The sequence below is a fragment of the Podarcis liolepis genome (assembly GCF_965112155.1).
Source record: "Podarcis liolepis genome assembly, chromosome: 3".
Taxonomy (NCBI): Eukaryota; Metazoa; Chordata; class Lepidosauria; order Squamata; family Lacertidae; genus Podarcis; species Podarcis liolepis.
The window spans coordinates 124017134-124041875 of NC_139557.1; the positions used below are offsets into that span (position 1 = coordinate 124017134).

A 24742-nucleotide genomic window follows, 5' to 3' on the forward strand; every position below is an offset into this window, starting at 1 on the left:
TGCTTCAGGATAAGAACAGAAATCGTGCTCCGGCGGCACAGCGACAGCAGAAGGCCCCATTCGCTAAATTGCTGCTGCTTCAGGTTAAGAACAGTTTCAGGTTAAGAACGGACCTCCGGAACGAATTAGGTTCTTAACCCGAAGTACCACTGTATCAAGCTGAAGTGGCAGGGGAATCCTTTCATTAATTTTCAGGAAGTTGGTGCACCAATGCAACTCTTACTTGTATTACTCCTTTAAGTGGGTGCCAGAGCAATGCCATTGAGGTTATAGAACACTAACATCACAAATACACCTGTTAGAGTGACTGAACAGCTTATGATGTATTTTAGGAAAGTTTTTTATGTGGGAACATCATCTCTTGTAGGGGTTTTGTGTCAGATTCAAATGAAGGAGGCTGCCTCTGGGTTTATCAGAGTAGAATCTCTGAAACGAAACCCTCTTCAGTATCATGGTCCTAATCCCCACATGGAATCCTTTCAGATATCTTGTACATGAGGTGGGGTCGTCTTCTATAACCCACACTGCTTTTATGTCCACTATTTTGTACCAAACACTACTTAGTTTCCCCATCTTGGCTCAGAGCCTTATGGCATCAGCATATAAACAGCTAAACTTTGTGTGCCTGTATGGTTGTCATGCCATTTTGTTTGCCATTGCAGAGTTCTATCCCACCCTACATGAATGATCTGGAATAGGAACACCCCAATATTTATCCCAGTTTCTCCTCAGTAATTAACAAATCTAAGCCTCAACTCCACCATCTCTGCTGTCTTGTCTAGTTTTGACCCCCAAACATGTTGTAAGAAGAACTGGGAGTATACTAACAAAGGTACTGGATTTCAACTTCCTACCTAACAAGCTCCTTGGAGGTTTGGACTCATCTGGGAATGAAACCCAGACTGTCTAGATCCTTAGCCCAAAAAGTACCGTATATTTCGCCCTATAGGACGCACTTTTTCCCCTCCAAAAATGAAGGGGAAATGTGTGTGCGTCCTATGGGGTGAATGCAGGCTTTCGCTGAAGCCTGGAGAGCGAGAGGGGTCAGTGCACACCCACCCCTATCGCTCTCCAGGCTTCAGCCCCACAAGCTCGCCCCACCGCCAGCCCCACAAGCTCGGGGGACAGCGTGGAGGCGCAGCGCGCCCAGGCTTAGCTTCGCACAGCTCTCCGCAAGCCGTGGGAGCCCGGCGCTGGGCTCCCACGGCTTGCGAAGAGCTGCATGTTCTGGGGGCTGGGGAAGCTCGGGCTTCCCCCGCCCCAGCCCCGCGCCTGGGGGGGAAATAATCCCCCCCTTTATTCCCCCCCCAAAAAAAATTAGGTGCGTCCTATGGGCCGGTGCATCCTATAGGGCGAAAAATACGGTAGTTGAACGCAGAGGGACCTGACTTTACATCGGACAGGAGAGCCCAGTTTAAAACCAGCAGCCACAAGAATGAGAATGCAGGTGCGTGGGTGGTGCAAAGCCAAAAGATAACCAAGGAACATCCCAAAATAAAAAAACTTCCTTCCAGTAGCACCTTAGAGACCAACTAAGTTTGTTACTGGTATGAGCTTTCGTGTGAATGCACACTTCTTCAGATACATCAGATACAAGGAACATCACCTCACTGCCAAACAGCCAGAGGAAACAGGCATTTTCTAAACAAGAAAATAAAGCAGTTTTTGTGCCAAACTGTCAAGTTTGAAAGGTTTTATTTCAACAGCCACAAATGTTCTGATATTTACTCATAAGAGAAAAGTACAAGTCAAGATCAAAATGAACAACGCAAATAAAAACCAGGACAAGAGGAGGAGCAGGGAAGGGAATTGAAAGACCTGACCAAGTTGCTTTATATTTACAATACTGAAAAACTAACTACAAGGCTGCGGTGTGTGTGTGTGTCACTTAAGACACAACTTTGTGGAATACGGAATATTTACAGTCGGTGCCTAAATAGCTTGAAATGAAACCTTGTTATAAGCCCCCCGTTCTAATATAAAACTATGGGAAACTAAAAATCCATATCCCCATGTATGCACACTACACAGAAAGCAATAAAAGAAACTTCTAAAAGAAAATGAAGCTGCCATAGTAGTGCAGGGTAGTAGAAGAAGGCACTTATTGTATGGATCCTTCCGCCTCCAAAACATCCACGATATGTGCCGCTGCAGGGCGTTTTTCCGGCTCCTCCATAGTGCAGAGAGAAAACAGCTCAATGACCTTTTGATAGGAAGAATCCAACTCTTCCATGTTGAGTGGTGGCCGAGTCCCAAGGGCAGCATAATAAGCGTCTTCATCAAAGTCATCTTCATCAAAAGAAGACTCTACAGAGACATGACAAACAGGCCTGAGCAAGCCAGTCACCAGATGAAATAAAGGCCCTCACGGTTGCTATGCTGGTATCGAAGGAGGAGGGAAAGGGGATAGAAGGAGCATGCTCTAGGAAAGGCACAAAATTAAATCACTTGAGGATCTTTTTAAAATGCAAAACTCAAGCAGACTGTTTTACACACACAAAAGTATTTCTCTTATCCCCTGGAAATGTTAAATAAGTACAACTGAGTAAAAGTTGCATTACCGTATTTTTCGCTCCATAAGACGCACCTTTTCCCTCCTAAAAAGTAAGGGGAAATGTCTGTGCGTCATATGGAACGAATGTGTGGTCCCTTGAGCCGAACTGCCCAGGGGCAAAAAGCAGATCGTGCTTTTAATTTTTTTAAGAAAGAGGGAAGGGGGTGTTGAAACGAAGCCGCTGAGCAGCTGATCGGCAAGCGATCGGGAGGGAGATAAGGGACACTAGCGATAAAGGAGGCTGCCTGGGAGGGGGGAGGTAAAAGCACATGGATCCTCAGGAATTTTGCATTGGGTCACCCCAAATTCACCATCAGATCACATAGCATGTCCATGGCTACAGCCTGCACCAAAAAAATCACACATCCCCTGTTTCATGGGGCCAAAATGGCGCAAAAACATGGTTACAAAGCATGGATCCACATGGATTTTATGGATTTTTGATTTGGGCTACCCCAAACTCACTGTCAAATCACATATGTCTGTGGCCACAGCATGAACTACAAAAATCATACATCCACCGTTTCATTCAGAATATTTTTTTCTTGTTTTCCTCCTCTAAAAACTAGGTGTGTCTTATGGTCAGGTGCTTCTTATGGAGCGAAAAATACGGTAAATCTTTAAAGTATTAGGCTGTAAAATAATGCTCAAAAGTCCCTAGGCCAGAGCCTATTCCCCAAGACCATAGAAAGCTTGGCCCAACAGAAAGCCAACTTCATGAGCAAGTCTGTGTGGGAATGTTCAGGGATGCAGGAGAGGATATATTGTCTGATTATATCCTTATCCAACTTGTGTTAACAAGTTTCCCAATTTCAGCAGAGTAAAACATTCCCCTTTATTTTAAGTTTGCAATGGCAACGTTTGCTCAGGCTCGCTAAAGCCTCTATAATAACTATTCTGGTAATTTCCCCTTATTCCCTTATAAAATAGAAGAGACGACACTGTCTTTTACAAAAGTATGAAAAGAGTTTACTCACATTCTGTTCACAATCAGATCCCAGAAGGCAGACTTAAGCTTAATGAAATAACATACACTTGGAACCTATCTTATAGGAAGATAGTCCCTTTGTCCTCTCTTGGCTGGGAGCCAAGAGGGCATCTTTCACTCAGTAGATGTTGCTTCTTCGATGAAAGTAGTGAGAGGTAGATGGCTGCCCTGCCCTGTGCTTTTGTCCTTACCTGCACAGGTGAGGCCACGCCCACCTCTACTCACATGCAGAGGAAGTCTGTCCCAGCCCAGAAGGAAACAGGAAGTTGACCTGCTGGCTGGACAAACATTCCTCCCCATGTGTAAACATGTACACTCTAGGAATGTTGTACTTGACTGCTCTTGTGTTTCACATCCCAGTCTGCACTCAGCTGGACCAAAAGGAAGCACAAACACACCTTCATCGTCTTCCTCCAGGTTAAGATGAGGTATCGAGAGAGTCATCATTTCCCAGAGTGTAAGCCCAAATGCAAAGATGTCAGCCTTGTCGGTGATGGGGCCATCTCCCTCCAGAGCTTCCTTGGGCTTCCAGGGCTCCGTGCCAATATAATGAGCTTCTGGGTCACTCACTGCATGGAAACAGAAAATCCAAATCAAGATATCAAGAGCCATCCTCATGACCCGGTGCACACCTCCCAGTTGCCAGGAGTAAAACAGAGCAGAGGCAGACACAGAGATCCAGGGGCAGAAAGCAGAAGGGAAGATGCAGCAAAGAGGACTTGGCCATTGAGACAGCAGCCGTAGGACATTAAAGGATGGCACACATACCCATCATATTCTCATCCAGAGGCAGTGAAACGCCCACGTCGCAGATCTTTATTGACTCAAAGTCACCTTTAATGACAACATTGGAAGATTTGATGTCACCGTGCAGCAAGGTCTTGTCGTTGTGTAGATACTGAAAGGCAGAGGTTGGGATGAGTGCCTTGCAACTTTAATTCTCTACTTTACGATCTTTTGAGTGATAGTGCAATCTACAATCTATCATTGATTTGTAAGAGAAAACTGGATTCGATAGGGCTCACTCTGACTTTGAAATCTCTGATCCCAAAGATACATGGGAAATTATCAGAAAGACTCTCACAGAAAAAAGTGTTCTCGCCATGCTTGAGGTTGCAAAGCACAGCACCTGCTCTCCTATCCACTTAAATCTCCCTTTGTGTAGAGATTTCCAAAAGGGATACATGACAAATTTGAAGAAACATGAATCGTGTTGGCTGTTTATGTTGGCCAGATTCAACATGTTTCCCTCGATGGTAGTCAGAGGAAGATACTTAGCTATCCAGAATTAGAGCGTCTCTGTAAATGCAGAAAACAGGAACCCGATACTCTAGAGCATATATTCTTTTCCTGTGATTTCGGCCGTTATGCCAGAAAACAATTATTTGAGGCCCTAAAATTTAATAGACAGATTTTTACACAACCAACTGTTCAGGACCTGCTGGCGGACAGCGATGATCAAATTACATTAATAGCGGCTGAATTTTTAAGTGCTGTCCATGAAGAAAGAATGGGCCATGATAAAGAGACTTAGTGGTTTTTAATGGTAGGTGATGTTGCTGTGTTGTATTATATTATCTTTGTACATCGATTCATTTCTTGGAGTTAAGAATAGGACTAGGATAAATTGTGTTTGTTGAGCCCGTATTTTCTACAGTCTGTATATGATGTTTGTTAATGAGTGGTGTGTTATGCCTAATAAAGGATTTTGAATATAAATAGAGTGCCTTGCTACCAAAGGGAATCAGAACCGAAAGATAATTTCAAGGCAGGAGTGGGCTTTCATGCAAGTCTCTCTTCGGGAAATGCCTCTCAAGTTTTCACCTCAAGTGCCAAGCACTGTTAAGGCAAAGAGTAGAGATTCAAGGCCCCCCCGCTTCTAGGGATCCTTCCCTAATTCACGCAGGATCCTTGGAGATTCTCACGAAGGCCCAAAAGACCCTAAAAGACTATTTTGAAATAAATTTGAGGACCGACGTGGAGAAAAGAGTGATCTGGGACGCAAGTAAAGCGGTTATGAGAGGATTCTTGATTCAACAAAATTCAATAAAGAGGAAAAAACAAAATGAGAAAAAAGAGAGGATTTTGGAAATGATAAAGGAAGGAGAGAGAAAATTAAGAACAAAACCAAAATCTCAGGACATTTTAAGAGAGATCAAGTTATATCAAACACAATATATGGAATTGATGAACCAAGAGATTGAATGGAAGATAAAGCAAATGAAGCAAAAGACTTTTGAATCAGCAAATAAATGTGGCAAACTTTTGGCATGGCAACTGAAGAAAAGGCAGAAACTAAATACAGTTACAAGCCTAGAGGTGGATGGAAAGAATATATCTAAACCTAATGAAATTAGAAATTGCTTTTTAAGTTATTTTAAAAAACTCTACACTCAAGGCCCGCAAAATGAAGAAGATATAGACAAATTCCTTGGAAAATATGGACTACAAAACATCTCTCATCAAAGTAAGATGGACTTGAACCAGAGAATCTCAGAACAAGAGATAGAGGCTGCCATTCAGAATATGCAACTGGGCAAATCTCCGGGACCAGATGGACTGACTTCCAGATACTACAAATCGCTGAAGGAATGGCTGACTCAACCACTAAGAGAAGTTTGTAATGAGATCCTTGAGGGAAAAAGGGCACCTGAATCGTGGAAAGAGGCATATATTTCACTCATACCAAAGTCAGAGACTGAAAAGACCCAACTCAAGAACTACCGCCCAATATCACTCCTTATCACTCCTTAATGTGGATTACAAAATTTTTGCAGACATTTTGGCAAAAAGATTTAAAAGAGTCTTGATGGAGAAGATTCATAAGGACCAAGCAGGTTTTCTCCCTAAAAGACACCTGGCAGACAATGTAAGGAATGTAATAGACATTCTGGAAAAGCTAGAGGTGAATATAAACACTAAAGCAGTATTGATTTTTGTGGACGCGGAGAAAGCCTTTGACAATATTTCTTGGAGTTTTATGAGGAAGAATCTTCATGGGATGGGGGTAGGCCAGGGTTTTGAGAATGGTATGGCTGCAATATATTCTGAACAAAAAGCTAAACTGATTGTAAACAATGTTGTGACTGAGGAACTTAAGATAGAAAAAGGAACACGACAGGGGTGCCCAATTTCCCCATTACTTTTTATTTCAGTTCTGGAGGTGTTGCTGAACATGATAAGAAATGACCAGCAGGTCAAGGGTGTGCAGGTCGGAGCTAAACATTATAAGTTAAGAGCGTTTGCAGATGACCTAGTATTGACTTTGCAAGAGCCAAACACTAGTACGAAAAAGGTTTTAGAAATAATACAACAGTTTGGCCAGGTAGCTGGATTTAAGTTGAACAAGCAAAAAACCAAAGTTTTAGGGAAAAACTTAACAGATATGGAAAAGGAGAAATTTCAAGAGGAAACAGGTTTGACTGTGGTAAAGAAGGTGAAATATCTAGGGGTTTACTTAACATCTAAGAATGTGAATTTGTATAAGGACAACTATGAAAAATGTTGGTCAGAAATTAAAAAAGATCTAGAAATATGGTCAAATTTGAAATTGTCAATGTTAGGCCGAATTGCAGTAATCAAAATGAATGTATTGCCTAGAATGTTATTTTTGTTTCAGACCTTGCAGATTCTTGACAAGATGGAATGTTTTAAGAGGTGGCACAAAGACATTTCAAAATTTGTCTGGCAGGGCAAAAAGCCCCGAATTAAATTTAAGATATTGACAGATGCTAAAGAAAGAGGGGGTTTCGCCCTGCCGGACCTAAAATTGTACTATGAGGCAGCAGCTTTTTGCTGGCTGAAAGAATGGATGCTCCTCGAGAACACGGACATCTTGGATCTGGAAGGTTTTAATAATGCTTTTGGTTGGCATGCATATCTTTGGTATGATAAAGTTAACAGTGCCTTTAAAAATCACATTGTTAGAAAAGCATTGTTTAATGTTTGGATAAGATATAAAGATCTATTGGAAAACAAAACCCCTAGATGGGTCTCACCAGTGGAGGCTAAAGCAGTGAAGAAACTCAATATGGAGGTCGGATGGCCGAAGTATTGGGAAATTTTAGAACAGGATGGAGATAAGTTCAAACTACAAAGTCAGGAGAAATTGAAGCACAAAGTAGAAAATTGGTTCCAATATCGTCAAATAATGGAATTTTTTAAACAGGACAGGAAAATCGGTTTCCAGGTGGAAAAATCAAAATTAGAAACCGAACTGTTAGAACCCAATACTAAGAATTTATCTAGAATGTACAACTTGCTGTTGAGATGGAACACACAGGATGAAACAGTTAAATCGGCTATGATTAAGTGGGCTCAGGATGTTGGACACAACATTATGTCAGCTGACTGGGAATGGTTATGGAACACCGGTATTAAATTTACGGCATGTAATGCCTTAAAGGAAAACATTATGAAAATGGTATACAGGTGGTACATGACCCCAGTCAAGCTGGCAAAAATCTATCATTTGCCCGACAATAAATGTTGGAAGTGTAAAGAGACTGAAGGTACCTTTTATCACCTTTGGTGGACATGCCCGAAGATTAAGGCCTTCTGGGAAATGATCTACAATGAAATGAAAAAGGTACTTAAATGTACCTTTCCTAAAAAACCAGAGGCCTTTCTCTTGGGCATTGTCGGCCAATTGGTGACAAAGAAAGATAGAACTTTTTTTATGTATGCCACAACAGCAGCAAGAATACTCATCGCAAAGTATTGGAAGACACAAGATTTACCCACTGTGGAAGAATGGCAGATGAAAGTGATGGACTATATGACATTGGCCGAGATGACAGGCAGAATCCGTGACCAACGAAAAGAGACGGTGGAAGAGGAGTGGAAAAAATTTAAAAGCTACCTTAAGGACTACTATAAACTTAATGAATGCTAAAATGTTGTGGTTTCCAGAAGCAAAAGGGTACAGGGATATAAGGTTAGACTATAAAAGAGGACTAAGATGATAGAGATTGGAAAGTAACAATTGGGAGTTGCTAGTTGAATTATGGACATTGGGATGCAGAGAGGGGGGGTATGGGGAAGTCCAAGAAAAGAGGTTTATGAAAATATGTTTGAAATTATACGTGTATGTTTGTCTTTTTTAGTGTTTGTTTGTTTTTCTTAAAAATGTTGTAAAACCAATAAAAATTTTATAAAAAAAAAAAAGGATCCTTGGACCCACACATCTTGGAATGGCCTGATCTTTAAGCAATGTAGATGTTGGTAGGCACCCCAATTTGAAATCCTGCAATGTGGTACCTTCAAAGGAGACGAATAGCCTCAGTAAGTGATTTCAGTGAGTTAAAGCAGCTTGCGATGGTGCCAGCATTGCCAAGAGACAGAAATGTTAAAAAGGCATGTGACCAACATAAAGTGACAAGCCAGATAACTCACCTAGCTAACTGTAAACCCCCCCCCCCAATGACTTCCTCAGGACACCTCTGCCAAATCCCTCTCCTTCTGTCAAGTCATCCCTACTCAACTGTCCTCCTGAAATTCCTGCCCTGGTTCCTTGCCGCTCTTTGTAAATAGGGGCCACATTGCTTCCATGTGCTATGCATAAGTTATTACTGCTGAAACTAATTGACTGTGCAACAGACCACCAGCCTTGCAGCAGTGGACATTATATCACCTGTCAGGGGACTGCCGTCGGAACAGGGGAGGGAGGCAGGGGTACAAAGAGCCTCCAAAACTCCTGAGGAGCTGTTCCTCTTCCTGCGGTGGGGAAAGCCACGCCTCCAGTGGAGAAGAGAGGGAAGGGGCCAGGCAAGCGAGGAAAGGGCTTGAGGATGCTGCTGAGAGCCCCAGCGCCCCACCTCACCAGGCTGGCCAGGAGGGATGCACGCCACTTCCGTCGCCCAGCTTGCGCAGAGGGGTGAAACGCAAGGAAGGGAGGAGGAGGCTTAGGGTGCCAAAGTTCTTATGTTGGGGGAGAAGCCGGAAGGGGCCACTCCCGGATTCTGCAAGAGACTGAGACAGACATGAACTTGGTAGATCTGCACTGTAAATACCATATTTTTCGCTCTATAGGACGCACCAGACTACAAGACACACCTAGTTTTTGGAGGAGGAAAACAAGAAAAAAAATATTCTGAATCTCAGAAGCCAGAACAGCAAGAGGGATCGCTGCGCAGCGAAAGCAGCAATTCCTCTTGCTGTTCTGGCTTCTGGGATAGCTGCTGTCAGAGCTGCTTGAAGATCCTAGCTCACAGAGGATCACGCTAGCCAGCGATCATTAAGTAAAAGTCTTTATTGAGTTACAGTTTCCATTCTCACGCTGCTGCGTGCAACTCTACGTCTAGTAGCTAGATCGGCGAAGCTCCGTCTGAGTCTCCGCCCCGTGTGCACCAACTTAATATCCTAGCCCGGCTCCACCTTTTCCGCCTGACTGTCCTCCTCTGGGTCCCTCTACCCCCCGGGGTCTCTTCCTTCCGGGATTCTTCTGACGCTGACCCCCCGGACCCTCCTGTCTCCTTGCGCCGGGCTTTAGGACCTGGCTCCCTTTCCGGGCTGCTTACTGCGCCGCCTTCCTCTGCATTTGAACTTGGCGCGCGCGCCCAACCTTCCACTTTCCGCTTAACCGTTTCTTCGCTCCCCGATGGAGGTGTGGCCACTCCTGACTCGTGCCCTCCCTCCTGTGATGAGCTGCCAGCGCTTGCCCCCTGGCTCCCTTCCTCTTCCCTGCTCTCTGGCGGTGACGCTGGTCCCGATTTCCAACTGCTCTCCTCTGAGTCCCCTCTGGCTCTATCTTCCTGGGGTGCCCCCCTAGACTCCCCCCTTGCCCTGGCCACTGGTGCTCCTTTCTGTGAATCCTCTGATTCACTGGAAAGACTCGGAGATCTCGGGTCGTCGTCATCACTCATCTTTTCTTCTGCCTCCTCCCCTTCGCTCTCTGTTTCCTCCCTTGCCCTTGCCTCTGCTCCTAAACCCCTGACATCCATCCCCCCCTCGAAGCCCCCCATTCCCCCCTCCCCTCCTTCCGGTGCTGGAGCTGGGTGCTGCTGTTGCAAAGGGACGAACGTCGGATATCGTTCGCTTCCCGTGGCGGGCCTCCATCTGAAGTCTCCCGGGTCTTCCTCCCTGCTCTCGTTGACGACGGTCACCTCCGCTTCCATCTCTGTGCCGCCGTGCTCGAAACCAGGGTCGTCCCCGAAAACGTCCATGTCCGTCTCTCCCTCACTTCCTCCTGGCGGCGTTGCTCGTCCTGGGCATTCCAGCCACTTTCTGCGGAACTGCTCCTCTGGTCTATCGTCCCACCAATACGAGGGTTCTGATGCAGATCCCGAGGGTGACCCCTCCGGGGAACGGACGTCTCGTGTCGGGTCTTCGTCCGAGTCGAACCCCCGGAACGTGCTGGCCGAAAGCGTGGGCGTGAAAAGCCAGTCGTCGAAAAAGTCTGCTGGCATAGGTCTATGTGGGAAGAGGGCATGAAACTCGTCTTTGAGCAGAGGTTCGTCCAAGGCGTAGCCCGGCACCCAGCTGTTCGCACTGGCCGGGGTGCCCTCCTTGGCGAGAAAGTATTCTACCCCCTCTTCCCCCCATCTGGAGTCCAAAATCTCCGTGACTTCGTTGATGCGCTCCTTCTGTGCCACTCCCGCGTGCCCTGTTCTGTCTCTGACCGGACTCGGCGCCGTTCCGGGTTCCTGGAACCTGTGCGGTGCCTTGTAGGGAGTGAGCACCGATCTGTGGAACACCGGATGCATTCTGGAACCCTCCGGAAGTGCCAGTCTGAAAGCTACCGGGTTGACCTGCTCTTCAACTTGGTAGGGCCCCAGTTGTTTATGCCCTAGTTTCTTCTTGGCCAACGACCTGGCAGGCACTGCGTGGGCTGCTAACCAGACCCAGTCTCCCACGTGGAGCTCTTCACCAACCCTTCTGTGTTTGTCCACTTGTACCTTGTATGCGTGCTTGGCCAGCTCCAGGTGGCGCCTCAGCTGATCGTGGACTTCCTGCAGCTCCGACGCGAACGCATCTGCTGTCTGCGGCTCCCCCTCCCCCATTCTTTCCAGTCCCGGGAAGGTTCTGGGGTGCCTCCCGTTGTTGGCGAAGAACGGCGTGACCCCCGTGGACACGTGCTTCGTGTTGTTGTAGGCGAACTCGGCCAGCGGCAGGTAATCCACCCACGTCGCAGGCTGTTGATTTGCATAACATCTCAGGTACTGCTGCATGATGGCATTGACCCGCTCCGCTTGCCCGTTGGTCTGCGGGTGTCTCGCCGACGCCAGGTTGATCTTGACGTTCAGGAAGCCCATCAGCTTCTGCCAGAAATTCGAGATGAACTGCCGCCCCCGGTCGGACAGAATAGACCGTGGCAGACCGTGAACCTTGAACACGTGGTCTATGAACAGTTTGGCGGTTTGCTCCGCCGTGGCCACCTTAGCACACGGAATGAAATGTGCCATCTTGGAAAACAGGTCCACCACCACCAGCACTGCCGTCTTGCCCCTCGAGCTGGGCAGATCCGTGACAAAGTCCAGGGCCACCCTTTCCCAAGGTTCGACCGGAGTTTGCAGCGGTTCCAACAGTCCGGCCGGTGGTCTGTGCACTGGCTTGGCCCTCTGGCAGGTGTCACACCTCGCCACGTAGTCTGCGACCTCCCCTCTCATTCCAGGCCACCAGAAATCCCTGGCTACTAATTCCACCGTCTTCTCCTTGCCAAAGTGCCCGGCAGTGGGCGCGTCGTGCAGCTGCTGCAGCACCTTGGCGCGAAGGTCGTCTCCCGGCACGTATATGGCCCCTTTACGGATGAGCAATCCATCTCGTAGCTGGAAACCGTCGGCCGCTGCCTTGCCCCTTTGCACCTCTGCCATCTTTGTTTGCGCGAAGGAGTCATCCTGCAACGCTCGTCGCACCGCCTCCAGGTCCACGGTTGCCGCGGCGCACGCCCACACTGTTGGTGCGAAGATGTGCATGGCGGCCGCTGGCGTTGCGTCCTCCAGATGCTGTGGCTTACGGGAGAGAGCGTCCGCCATGATGTTAGTGTCCCCCGGGACATACTCTATGCGGAAGTCGAAGTTCGCAAAGAACTTGCTGAGCTTCCTGGAGTAAAACGCTCCCGGTCGCCACACCCCCTGCGGGTCCTTCTGCAGCAGGACCGCCCCCACGGCTCTGTCCGAGGCGTCTGTCTCCACCCTCATCGGCCTGCTGGGGTTGACATGAAGCAGCTGCTCTTCCGACGCGAAGAGACGTTTGAGTGCCTGAAAGGACTGCTCCGCCTGCTCTGTCCAAACGAACTTCTTTTTCTTGGAGCTAAGCGTGTCTGTGATGGCCGCTGTCTGCATAGCGAAGCCCTTGATAAACTTGCGATAGAAGTTCGCAAAGCCGACAAACCGTTGGACCTCCTTCCGGTTGCGTGGACTCTTCCAATCCAATACCGCTCGAACCTTGGCGCTGTCCATGGCGAGCCCCTTGTCAGACAGCTTGTAGCCCAGAAAATCCACCTCCGTCACGTCAAATTGGCACTTCTCCAGCTTGGCGTAGAGCCTATGTTGCTTTAGCCTGCTCAGCACTTCCTTGACGTGTCCGTCATGCTCCTGCTGCGATTCCGAAAAGATCAGGATGTCATTTAAGAAACAGACGCACGTCTTGTAGAGAAGTCCCGCCAACACGTGATGCATGAAAACTTGAAAAACGTGGGAGCCATTTTGCAATCCAAAAGGCATAACTCTATATTCGTAGGTACCCAGTGGCGTGAACATGGCCGTCTTCCACTCATCTCCCTCCCGCATGCGAATGAGGTTGTACGCCCCTCGCAGGTCTAACTTGGTGAACACTTTTCCCTTCCGCACCTTCGCCAGGAGGTCGTCGATTCGGGGCATGGGGAAGTCCGATGGCTTGGTCCCATTGTTTAAAATGCGATAGTCCACTACCAGTCTTTTTTGGGGCGTGTCCCGCTTTTTAACAAAGAATACAGGACTGCCCCCCGCTGCCTTGGACTCTCGGATGAAACCGCGCTCCAAATTATGATCTATGAACTCTTTGAGTTCTTGCAGTTCGTCCTCTGACATGGAATACAGTTTCCCTTTAGGCAGCGCCGCCCCCGGCAGCAGGTCAATTTTGCAGTCATATGGTCTGTGAGGGGGTAGCCTGTCTGCCTCCTTCTCGCAGAAAACTTCCAAAAATTCTGCGTACTTGTGGGGAATCGCTTGCAGCGTGCCTAGCAGCAGCTGTGACTCCTCTTCCTCTCCTTCCTGCCGGGGCACGATGCAGTGTTCAGCACAAAAGGAAGAGCCGAAGATCAGCTGCCTCTGGTACCAAGCCAGCGTTGGGCTGTGCTTGTCCAGGCAACTCATTCCCAATACAATGGGCGTATCCGATAGTTGAGTGACATTGAAGCTGATGATTTCTTTGTGATTCCCAAGTCGCATCGCCATCGGTGGCGTCTGCTTCACCACTTGCCCCCCGAGCAGCTCCCTGCCATCCACCGTGACACCCTGCAGGGGCAGTGTGGCCGGCCGCAACTGTATAGCGTGTTTGTCGACAAAGTCCTGCCCTATAAAGTCCGCATTGCTGCCCGAGTCAACGGTTATTGGCACGTCCATGGTGATTCCATTGGGCAGCTGGAGAGATGCGGTGAGCCTCACTACTGGTTTGGGCGGGAGGGGGTTCACGGGCTGTAAAATCTCTGGGGACTGCGTCACTAACACGTCTGGCTGGGCCCCAGGGCCTCTTCCTCCAGCCAGACTGCGTCGTTTCCCTGCTGTGGTCCTCCTTGCTGCGTTGCTGCAGTCACCATTGCTGAGGCTGCAGTGAGCTTGTGGAGCCTCTGGGGACACTCTTTCGCCATATGCCCTGGCTCCTCACAGACGTAACACTTCCTGTTCCCTCTAGGAGGCTTCGCTTTCACTGCTGCCGGTGCTAGGGCTCTGGTTGCTGACTGAGCCCTTGCACCTCCAACCTCCATAGGTTCCGCTCCTCCTCCTGGCGGAGGCGTGGATTGCGCACGCGCTGCTTCTCTGGGAAGGAAGGAGGAGCCCCTGGCTGGTTCGCGCCCTCCACGCCCTTCGTCCCTGCTCCACGGACGTTCTTCCAGCCGCACCCCCACTGCCAGTGCCCTCTGAACGACCTCCTGGGTGGTCCGGGGTCTCTCCCCCCTCGCGATCTCATCTTTAATCGAGCTGTGCAGCCCCTCCCAAAAGAGGTCTCTTACAGGGGCCGAATCTCTGTCCCATTCCAGGGCACTGACCAAAGCGAAAAAGCGGGCATGGTACTGCCTCACGCTGGCCCTCCCTTGCCTTAGTCCATGCACCTCCTTCCGGGCAAGATCCACGTCAATGCTTGATAAAAAACACCCATCCATCGCTTTAATAAAGGCATCCGCATTTTGGAGCGCCGGATCCTTATCTCTCCATAAATTGCGCAGCCATGCTTTAGCATCCCCATGCAAATGGGACATGATGAATCCCACTTTCTCTTGCTCATCTCTAAAGTCTTTATTCAGCAGTTGCAGTGCGCACAGTACGTCTGCTCTAAAGTTGGGATACTGTTGCAGGTTCCCATCGAAGTGAGAGACCAGACCGCCTGTTCGTCTCGCCAACCCAATTCCCTCCTGCCTGGGTGTCTGCTTTGTCAGCACGTCTAACCTGACCTGGAGATCCCTGCAGGCGGCAGCTGCCTCCTCCTCTCTCTTCCTGGATGCGAGAGCCGCTGCATTCAGTTGTGACACTGCTTCTCTGAGTTCCGCTATCTGCTGCTCAGCCGTCATGTCGGCTGCCGTTCGTGAGCTCGCTGGTAGGCACCTGCTTCTCTCCCCTCCTCGAGGCTGCAGATGCCCACAATTGTGAGACGGAGCTTACTGTCAGAGCTGCTTGAAGATCCTAGCTCACAGAGGATCACGCTAGCCAGCGATCATTAAGTAAAAGTCTTTATTGAGTTACAGTTTCCATTCTCACGCTGCTGCGTGCAACTCTACGTCTAGTAGCTAGATCGGCGAAGCTCCGTCTGAGTCTCCGCCCCGTGTGCACCAACTTAATATCCTAGCCCGGCTCCACCTTTTCCGCCTGACTGTCCTCCTCTGGGTCCCTCTACCCCCCGGGGTCTCTTCCTTCCGGGATTCTTCTGACGCTGACCCCCCGGACCCTCCTGTCTCCTTGCGCCGGGCTTTAGGACCTGGCTCCCTTTCCGGGCTGCTTACTGCGCCGCCTTCCTCTGCATTTGAACTTGGCGCGCGCGCCCAACCTTCCACTTTCCGCTTAACCGTTTCTTCGCTCCCCGATGGAGGTGTGGCCACTCCTGACTCGTGCCCTCCCTCCTGTGATGAGCTGCCAGCGCTTGCCCCCTGGCTCCCTTCCTCTTCCCTGCTCTCTGGCGGTGACGCTGGTCCCGATTTCCAACTGCTCTCCTCTGAGTCCCCTCTGGCTCTATCTTCCTGGGGTGCCCCCCTAGACTCCCCCCTTGCCCTGGCCACTGGTGCTCCTTTCTGTGAATCCTCTGATTCACTGGAAAGACTCGGAGATCTCGGGTCGTCGTCATCACTCATCTTTTCTTCTGCCTCCTCCCCTTCGCTCTCTGTTTCCTCCCTTGCCCTTGCCTCTGCTCCTAAACCCCTGACAGCTGCGCAGCCTGCATTCGCTCCATAGGACGCACACACATTTCCCCTTACTTTTTAGGAGGGAAAAAGTGAGTCTTATAGAGCAAAAAATATGGTAGTTTGCGCAATAAAACCTGTAAAAGACAGGTTGGAGTCCTGCCTGGTTACTCACAAGCAACCACCATCAGCATCTGACATCACCACGCTGCATTCTAAGGGGCTTTCCAACCCGTCTCGCCCAGTCCAATTCCGTTTGCCCCCTTCACAGCTTGTTGCTCCCACTGTGAACTGGACCTTTTATTTGTTTCCCGCGGTCCCTTGGGACCTCTTATCCCTGGCACTCCAACCTCAGACAGTCACTTCCCTCTGAGAGAGACTCTTCCCTTTGCTTCAGAACCAGAGAAGCCTTTTAGCCAAGCTAGTTTTCTCGAGACCAATGACTCTCCCGTCGCTACAGCATCACACGCCAGCCTCCCCAGACCTACCTTCAGGCCCCTTGCCATGTGCAAGGCAACTTTCAGGATGGTGGCAGCTGGAAAGGGCCCCAGATGTTTCGTGTTCCTTTCTTCAATTAGGTCATTGAGAGACTTTTCTCCCCCGTATTCCATGGCCAGGCACATGCTCCCATCTTTAGCTTCGGCAAACGCACGGTAGCCTTCAAAGACAAGCGCACAGCCATTTGTTTATGGGCCAGAAAAGCTATCTCCATTTAATACCAGCCCACATTGCAGTTATTCCCAGGTTTTATCCTTGTTACACAATTTCCCCCATAGTCAAAATAAAAAAATTCCTTCCAGTAGCACCTTAAAGACCAACTAAGTTAGTTCTTGGTATGAGCTTTCATGTGCATGCACACTTCTTCAGATACACTGAAACAGAAGTTGCCAGATCCTTCTATATAGTGAGAAGGTGGGGAGGGGTATTACTCAGAAGGGTGGTGGGAATGGGTGATTGGCAGATAGCTGAGATGAGCCTGTTGACGACTCTTAACGACTGCAATAGGTCTTGCAGGAAAAGGCAAGGGGTGAGAAGGTGAAAAATGGCTTAGTCATGTATAATGAGATAATTTCCCCCATGTTCAAGTATTCCTATTTTATTGATGAAGCTTCTATCGCTATTTCAAAACAAGATAAAAGATAACACATATTTATAATACAGTCGTACCTTGGTTCTCGAATGTAATCCATTCCGGAAGTCTGTTTGACTTCCAAAAACGTTCGAAAACCAAGGCACAGCTTCCAATTGGCTGCAGGAGCTTCCTGCACTCAATCGGAAGCTGCGGAAGTCACGTTGGATGTCCGCATTCCAAAGAACGCTTCAAAACTGGAATACTTACTTCCAGGTTTTCAGCATTCAGGAGCCAAAACGTACAAGTACCAAGGCATTTGAGAACCTAGGTACAACTGTAATGGTATTAAAAGTACACCTTGGATAAAAATAAGGATAAAATAAAATAAAATAATAATGATAAAAATTTTGCAACTACATATGCCTCCCTAGGATGCGGGTGGCGCTAGGATGCGGGTGCCGCTGTGGGTTAAACCACAGAGCCTAGGACTTGCCGATCAGAAGGTCGGCGGTTCGAATCCCCGCAACGGGGTGAGCTCCTGTTGCTCGGTCCCTGCTCCTGCCAACCTAGCAGTTCAAAAGCACAAAGTGCAAGTAGATAAATAGGTACCGCTCTGGCGGGAAGGTAAACGGCATTTCCGTGCGCTGCTCTGGTTCGCCAGAAGCGGCTTAGTCATGCTGGCCACATGACCTGGAAGCTGTATGCCGGCTCCCTCGGCCAATAAAGCGAGATGAGCGCCGCAACCCCAGAGTCGGCCACGACTGGACCAAATGGTCAGGGGTCCCTTTACCTTTATGCCTCCCTAGGGAGAAAAACGGGGCACCACCATCAAGAAGGCTCTCAGCTCATCACCCATCTTAACTCATGGCAGAGAACGTGGAAGAGCATCCAAAGATCACTTCAATAGACCGGCAAGTTGGTAGGGTGCTTTGCAATTCCCAGCCACTAGTTGAGGCAGGTTCCCTATTCACATTTTACAGCTAGGGAACAAAAGCTGTTTGGACACCCCTGAATAATTTAATCCCATTGGCAGCAACAGAGCCGGCCCTGTCCTCATGGGCTTAAATGCAGGCTTCTTCAACATGCCATAGCCTGGCAGTCCGCAGCTGGTCTACAACTGCCAACCCTGCCCACTGCTACATTCCCATGGGACAGAACAGTGGACTGTACTCTTTAATGCCAGTTATGGCTGGCCCATATGAGGCTGCAGGCTCCGGCATGTCTGCACATAGGCAAATATCAGCCTGGGAAAACCCACCTCTGGCTAATAGGTCTGAATGAGGACCCCCCATTTTCCCCCATTCAAAGCTTACCCACAATGTTTGGGTGCTGAAGGGTTTTTAGAATCTTGGCTTCTTCATTCAGCCTTTGCTGATATGTACTTCTGCGGCTGGCGTCACATTTGAGATTGATCTTCTTCACAGCCCAGGGAGAGCAAGAGATACCTTTGGGAGACCTGGAAACAAACTATGGAAATCAGATACAGATAGGTAGCCGTGTTGGTCTGCCATAGTCAAAATAAAAAAATTCCTTCCAGTAGCACCTTAAAGACCAACTAAGTTAGTTCTTGGTATGAGCTTTCGTGTGCATGCACACTTCTTCAGATACACAGTAGTACACGAAGAAGTATGTGTATCTGAAGAAGTGTGCATGCACACGAAAGCTCATACCAAGAACTAACTTAGTTGGTCTTTAAGGTGCTACTGGAAGGAATTTTTTTATTTTGACTATGGAAATCAGAGAAAGGGATCTGGGCAAACCAGATTTCTTGGACCACAGTAACGTGTTTTCTTCCTACTCTGAGGACGGCCGACGTTGAATCAGTTTTAATCAGAGGCCATATTATTATGACATTTAGGAGGAAACGGCGCATATTTCTCTTACCCCAACCCTAGATCAGGCGCGCTGACAAATCCAGAATTAATATTACTATAGTATGTCTCTAAATACACCCTCAGTCCAGAAATCCTTTCAGATCCTCAGTCAATCCAGATTGCAAGTACATTGTAAGTACATATTAAGAACCACCAGGAGGCGCCATATGAATTAGCCTGCACAGCAGTTAAGTGTTTCCACCATCTGAGCCACAGGGAAAGACAGCTCACCCAGATAGGCATATTGACCCAGGGGAGACCACCTTCTCTACCCCAAATCTGGCAGGTGCTTTACTAAACCAAATATTCCTGGCAGCCTTTAAATTACCGTATTTTTTGCACCATAACACTCACTTTTTTCCTCCTAGAAAGTAAGGGGAAATGTCTGTGCGTGTTATGGAGGGAATGCCTACGGATGGCGGGGGGATCTGCTGCAGTCGTGAGCAGAGGATCCATGGTTCCCCTTCCTTCCCTCCTCCGTGGCTCGTTTTGAAACAGCAAAGCGGGAGAGGAGCCACTGAGTGGGGAGGAGAGAGGGACAGAGAGCCTGCTTCTTTAAAGGAGCAAAGCGGGAGAGGAGAGGAGCCGCTTACATGAGTGTAAGTGGCTCCTGTCCGGTTGGTTCCTTTAAAGCAAGCAGGCTCTCTGTCCCTCTCTCCCCCCCACTCAGCTCGCTACATAGCAGCAAAGTTTTTCAGCTCATTAAGCCGGGGATGAGTGGGGAGGAGGAAGAAAAGCAGAGCCTGCTTGCTTTAAAGGAGCAAAGCGGGAGAGGAGAGGAGCCTTCTCTCCTTATACCCCTCTTCTTCATTATTAGCAGCATCCTTCTCCACCCACCCCACGCGTGCTCCTTGTCCCTTGAGTGCTTTTCCTTCCCTCCCCACTTAAAACGTGGTTACAAAGCACAGATCCACATGGATCCTCAGGATTTTTGCACTGGCTCACCCCAGATTCACCATCAGATCACATAGCATGTCCATGGCTACATCTTGCACCAAAAAAATCACGTACCCACTGTTGCCTGGGGCCACAGTGGTGCAAAAACGTGGTTACAAAGCATCGATCCACATGGATCCTCAGGATTTTTGATTTGGGCTACCCCAAACTCACTGTCAAATCACATATGTCTGTGGCCACAGCATGAACCACAAAAATCATACATCCACTGTTTCGTTTAGAATATATTTTTTCTTGTTTTCCTCCTCCTCTAAAAACTACGTGTGTGTTATGGTCGGGTGCGTGTTATGGAGCGAAAAATACGGGTACTACCCTTGAGAGTATCTGTTTCTAGAAGCAATTGTTTTATTTTTTTAATTGCACTTGTTTTATTTTGAGATTTTAACTCCAATGTGCCCTGGGCTCCTTAGGGAGGAAGGGGCAAGATAACACATTTAATAAATACATATTCTTTCCCAGCCCCCAGCAGCATAAATCCACTCCACTTGGCAATATCAATCTTGCTGCTTGAAGTCCCCACCATCCTTTAAGACAACTTACCTTTTCATAAGATAAACATTGACTCCAGTTCCATAGCCAAGCTTCTGCATGAAGGGAGAGGCCGGAATAGCTATTGAGGGTGAAGAGCCACTCTGCCCTGTATTTGCAAAAACAGAGATGTTGCTTTTGTTATTAGACATGCAAGAAAGATTGCCACCCCATGTAAAAAGTAGAAAACCCAAGAATTACCAACAATAGAAGAATGGCAGATGAAGATGATGGATTTTTCGGAGCTAGCCGACCTAACCGGAAGAGTCCGCGACCAGAAAGAGGAGGAGTATCAGGAAGAGTGGATTAAATTTAATGATTACTTAGTTAAATATGTTAAGTTAAATTAACTGAAAACAGCTTGCAGATACTTAATTGGCTTAGGATTTTATTTATGTCAAGTGATGAATTAATATGTATAATTTCATAATGTGAAGATTTAAGGGTGATAATGTTTAAGTTAAATTTTATAAGAACTGTGATTTGGAAAACCGTTAAAAGGATATGCAATGAAATTCAACCAAGGGGATGTGAGGAAGTCACTTAACAATGTGAATAAGTGTAATTTTTAATAAGGCTATGATTTATGTTTGTTTGTCTTATGTGTTTGTTTGTTTATAATGTTGTGAAAACAAAACAAAACAAAATTTTTGAAATAGAAAATCGCCACCCCATGTGTTTTCCATATACAGCGGAAGAGTAACACACCTGAGATTTCTTCCCCTTCTTAAGGATGGCAAACCCCCTCCTGCTACAAGTTTTTCAAACAGAGCAGGGTATGGCAAGACTCCATTTGAATCCTCCCAACCAGCTTTCCCCAAACTTGTCCCCTCAGACGGTCTCCACTTCAGCCTCCACCTGCCCCACCCACTATGGCCAATGGTGAGGCATGATGGGACCTGTAGTCCCAATATTTAGAGACCATTCACTCATTGCCCTGGAGAATAGCAGTAGCAGCAAAACAAAAACCTCTCATCTGCTTCTGCCAGGGAGATTTAGCTACAGCAGGGATGGGGGCTCTGTGGCCCTCAAGATGTGGTTGGATGCCCATGAATCCAAGCCAACGGCCTCGGTCCTGTATACCTGAAGGAGCGTCTTCACCCCCGTTGTTCTGCCCAGACACTGAGGTCCAGCTCTGATGGCCTTCTGGCGGTTCCCTCCCTGTGAGAAGTGAGGTTACAGGGAACCAGACAGAGGGCCTTCTCGGTGGTGGCACCCGCCCTGTGGAACGCCCTCCCACCAGATGTCAAGGCAATAAACAACTATTTTACTTTTTAAAAAAACTGAAGGCAGCCCTGTTTAGAGAGGTTTTAAATGTCTGGTGCTGTAATGTTTTTAATATTCAGTTGGAAGCTGCCCAGAGTGGCTGGGGAAACCCAGCCAGATGGGAAGAGTATAAATAATAAATTATTATTATTATTATTATTATTATTATTATTATTATTATTATTATTATTATTATTATTATTATTATTTGGCCAGTGCTCAGAGATTCTGGGCCACAGATTCCCCATCTCTAACACAGAGGAAAACATCTATAAAGATGTTTAAAGATTCTTTTAAAGACTGTCTTCAGACAAAAAGACTTGATTCTCTTAAGGGAGTTCTTTTTGGATCATCTTTTAATAAAAAAGTTTTTTTAATCTTTCCTCTTGTTATTTATTATAGAGGGAAGCATTTATAGTTCAAATGAGCACCCAATTTTGCCTGTGTGTTAGGGACAATGTGTGTCCCTAACACACATTGACAAAGCATAGCCTCACCTGATCTCTTCCCCCCAGGTGGCTTGCTAGGGGTCTTGAAAGCAGTTTCCACATCCATGGCTGAGAATTATTCTGTTGGGAGAGAGAGAAGAGTTATTACGGTCCCAATTGCTTTCCCCCCAGTTATCATCGCCATTATCTACCCACCATTCACCCCTAAGTTCCCAAGATGGCAAATAAAAAAAATTCCTTCCAGTAGCACCTTAAAGACCAACTAAGTTAGTTCTTGGTATGAGCTTTCGTGTGCATGCACACTTCTTCAGATAGCATATATCTATCTGGTATCTGAAGAAGTGTGCATGCACACGAAAGCTCATACCAAGAACTAACTTAGTTGGTCTTTAAGGTGCTACTGGAAGGAATTTTTTTTATTTTGACCATGGCAGACCAACACGGCTACCTATCTGTTCCCAAGATGGGTTAGGGCACTTAAAACCCCACATTAAAAGCAGTTTTAAACAACTTTCGATCATAAAAATTAAAAGTGATGGTGGTGAGGAGTTTTGGGAGCATTCGGGATGTGGGTGTGTAGGGACCATAGCCGTCAACGTTCCCCTTTTTTAAAGGGAAGTTCCCTTATTCCGAATAGTATTCCTCGCAAGAAAAGGGATAAGTTGACAGCTACGGGATGTGGGTGGCGCTGTGGGTTAAACCACAGAGCCTAGGACTTGCCGATCGGAAGGTCAGCGGTTCGATTCCCCATGACGAGGTGAGCTCCCGTTGCTCGGTCCCAGCTCCTGCCAACCTAGCAGTTCAAAAGCACGTCAAAGTGCAAGTAGATAAATAGGTACCGCTCTGGCGGGAAGGTAAACGGCGTTTCCGTGCGCTGCTCTGGTTCGCCAGAAGCGGCTTAGTCATGCTGGCCACATGACCCGGAAGCTGTACGCCGGCTCCCTCGGCCGATAAAGCGAGATGAGCGCCGCAACCCCAGAGTCGGTCACGACTGGACCTAATGGTCAGGGGTCCCTTTATCTTTATGTGGGGTTAGCACAGCTATTTTCCCACAAGTCAGGTTGTGATTGTAGAGTTGGAAGGGACCCCTAAGGGGCATCTAGTCCAACCCCCTGCAATGCAGGAATCTCAGCTGAAGCATCCATGACAGATGGCCACCCAACCTCTGCTTTGAAACCTAATGGTCAGGGGTCCCTTTACCTTTATATGGTAGGGACTGGGGCTCGTGCAAACCCACTGCACCCCACTTCCCCATACATGACCACCATGACCCCCCAATCCTACGAACCCCCCCCTGAAGTGCCACGTCCCGGGGAGGGCACCTCTTCTAGGTTTCTAATTTCCATGGGGGCTGGGAGGAAATCCCTAAATGAACTGCCCCCCCCAGCCAGGGTCCTTTGCAACCCCCAAAATAAAAAGCTGCGGGGGAGGTTTGGGAGGATGGGGGGGACAGTTAGGAGAGGATCTGGGGGGGCAGTTAGGGGAGGATCTGGGGGGCAGTTAGGGGAGGACCTGGGGGGACAGTTAGGGGAGGATGGGGGGACAGGGGAGGATCTGGGGGGACGGGAGGATCTGGGGGCAATTAGGGGAGGATGGGGGGACAGTTAGGGGAGGAGCTGGGGGCAATTAGGGGAGGATGGGGGGACAGTTAGGGGAGGAGCTGGGGGGGACAGTTAGGGCAGGAGCTGGGGGGACAGGGCTTGCGAGCCCCCCAAGGCCCTGCACAATCCAAGGACCCCCCCATCATCACACCCCCTTCCTTGGGAACTTGGGGGGCGACGTCCTGGGGTCGCTTTTCCTCCCTTCCCTTCCTTTATTTGTTGGTGCGTTTTGAAGGGGGGGGTGTCGCCCGACGCCCCCTCCCTCTGCGACCCCCGCCCCCCCCCGCGCCTCCTTCGCTCTTCCCCCCACCTGGGAGAGCCGGACACCGCCCAGTCCCTGCGCAGCTGCCTCCGTTTGAATCTTGGCGGGAGCGAGAGGCGGCGACGGTGGCCGGCGAGGTTCAGGAAGGGGCGTGGCGGGGGCGTGGCCAGGGGAGGAGCCAGAGATGGGAAAGAATTGGGGGACCAAGAGTTTAGTGGGGGCATTTGCAAGGGGGAGTGTCTGTTGTGTGCTGGAGGGGAGGGAGTAACACCCCCCAATCTTTATAAAAATTCCAGTAACAGATGCTTTATCGTTGGGTCTCAGCGTTGCTCCTGCAGGTTCTTTGCTGTTCACTTGTGTTCCTACATATATTAAGTTACAGATGGGTAGCCGTGTTGCTCTGCCATAGTCAAAATAAAAAAATTCCTTCCAGTAGCACCTTAAAGACCAACTAAGTTAGTTCTTGGTATGAGCTTTCGTGTGCATGCACATGTGTATCTGAAAAAGTGTGCATGCACACGAAAGCTCATACCAAGAACTAACTTAGTTGGTCTTTAAGGTGCTACTGGAAGGAATTTTTTTATTTTTACATATATTAAGTTAAATAGAATCCCCCTGGCAAATAGAAGGGGAAGAAATGGAGGCAGTGAGAGATTTTACTTTCT

General features: G+C 48.3%; 1 protein-coding gene across 1 annotated transcript; it reads right to left on the reverse strand.

The window, feature by feature from the left end:
* Positions 1 to 1676: 1676 nt before the first annotated feature.
* On the reverse strand, positions 1677 to 24240 carry PBK (PDZ binding kinase). The gene is made up of 8 exons (XM_083494755.1): positions 24126 to 24240; positions 22263 to 22334; positions 20512 to 20608; positions 18454 to 18596; positions 16557 to 16726; positions 4311 to 4440; positions 3941 to 4111; positions 1677 to 2307 (listed from the first exon to the last, which is right to left on the reverse strand). The coding sequence occupies exons 2-8, from the start codon at positions 22318 to 22320 to the stop codon at positions 2102 to 2104; spliced, it is 975 nt and encodes a 324-aa protein (XP_083350881.1). The 5' UTR covers positions 22321 to 22334; positions 24126 to 24240; the 3' UTR covers positions 1677 to 2101.
* Between the last annotated feature and the right edge of the window lie 502 nt (positions 24241 to 24742).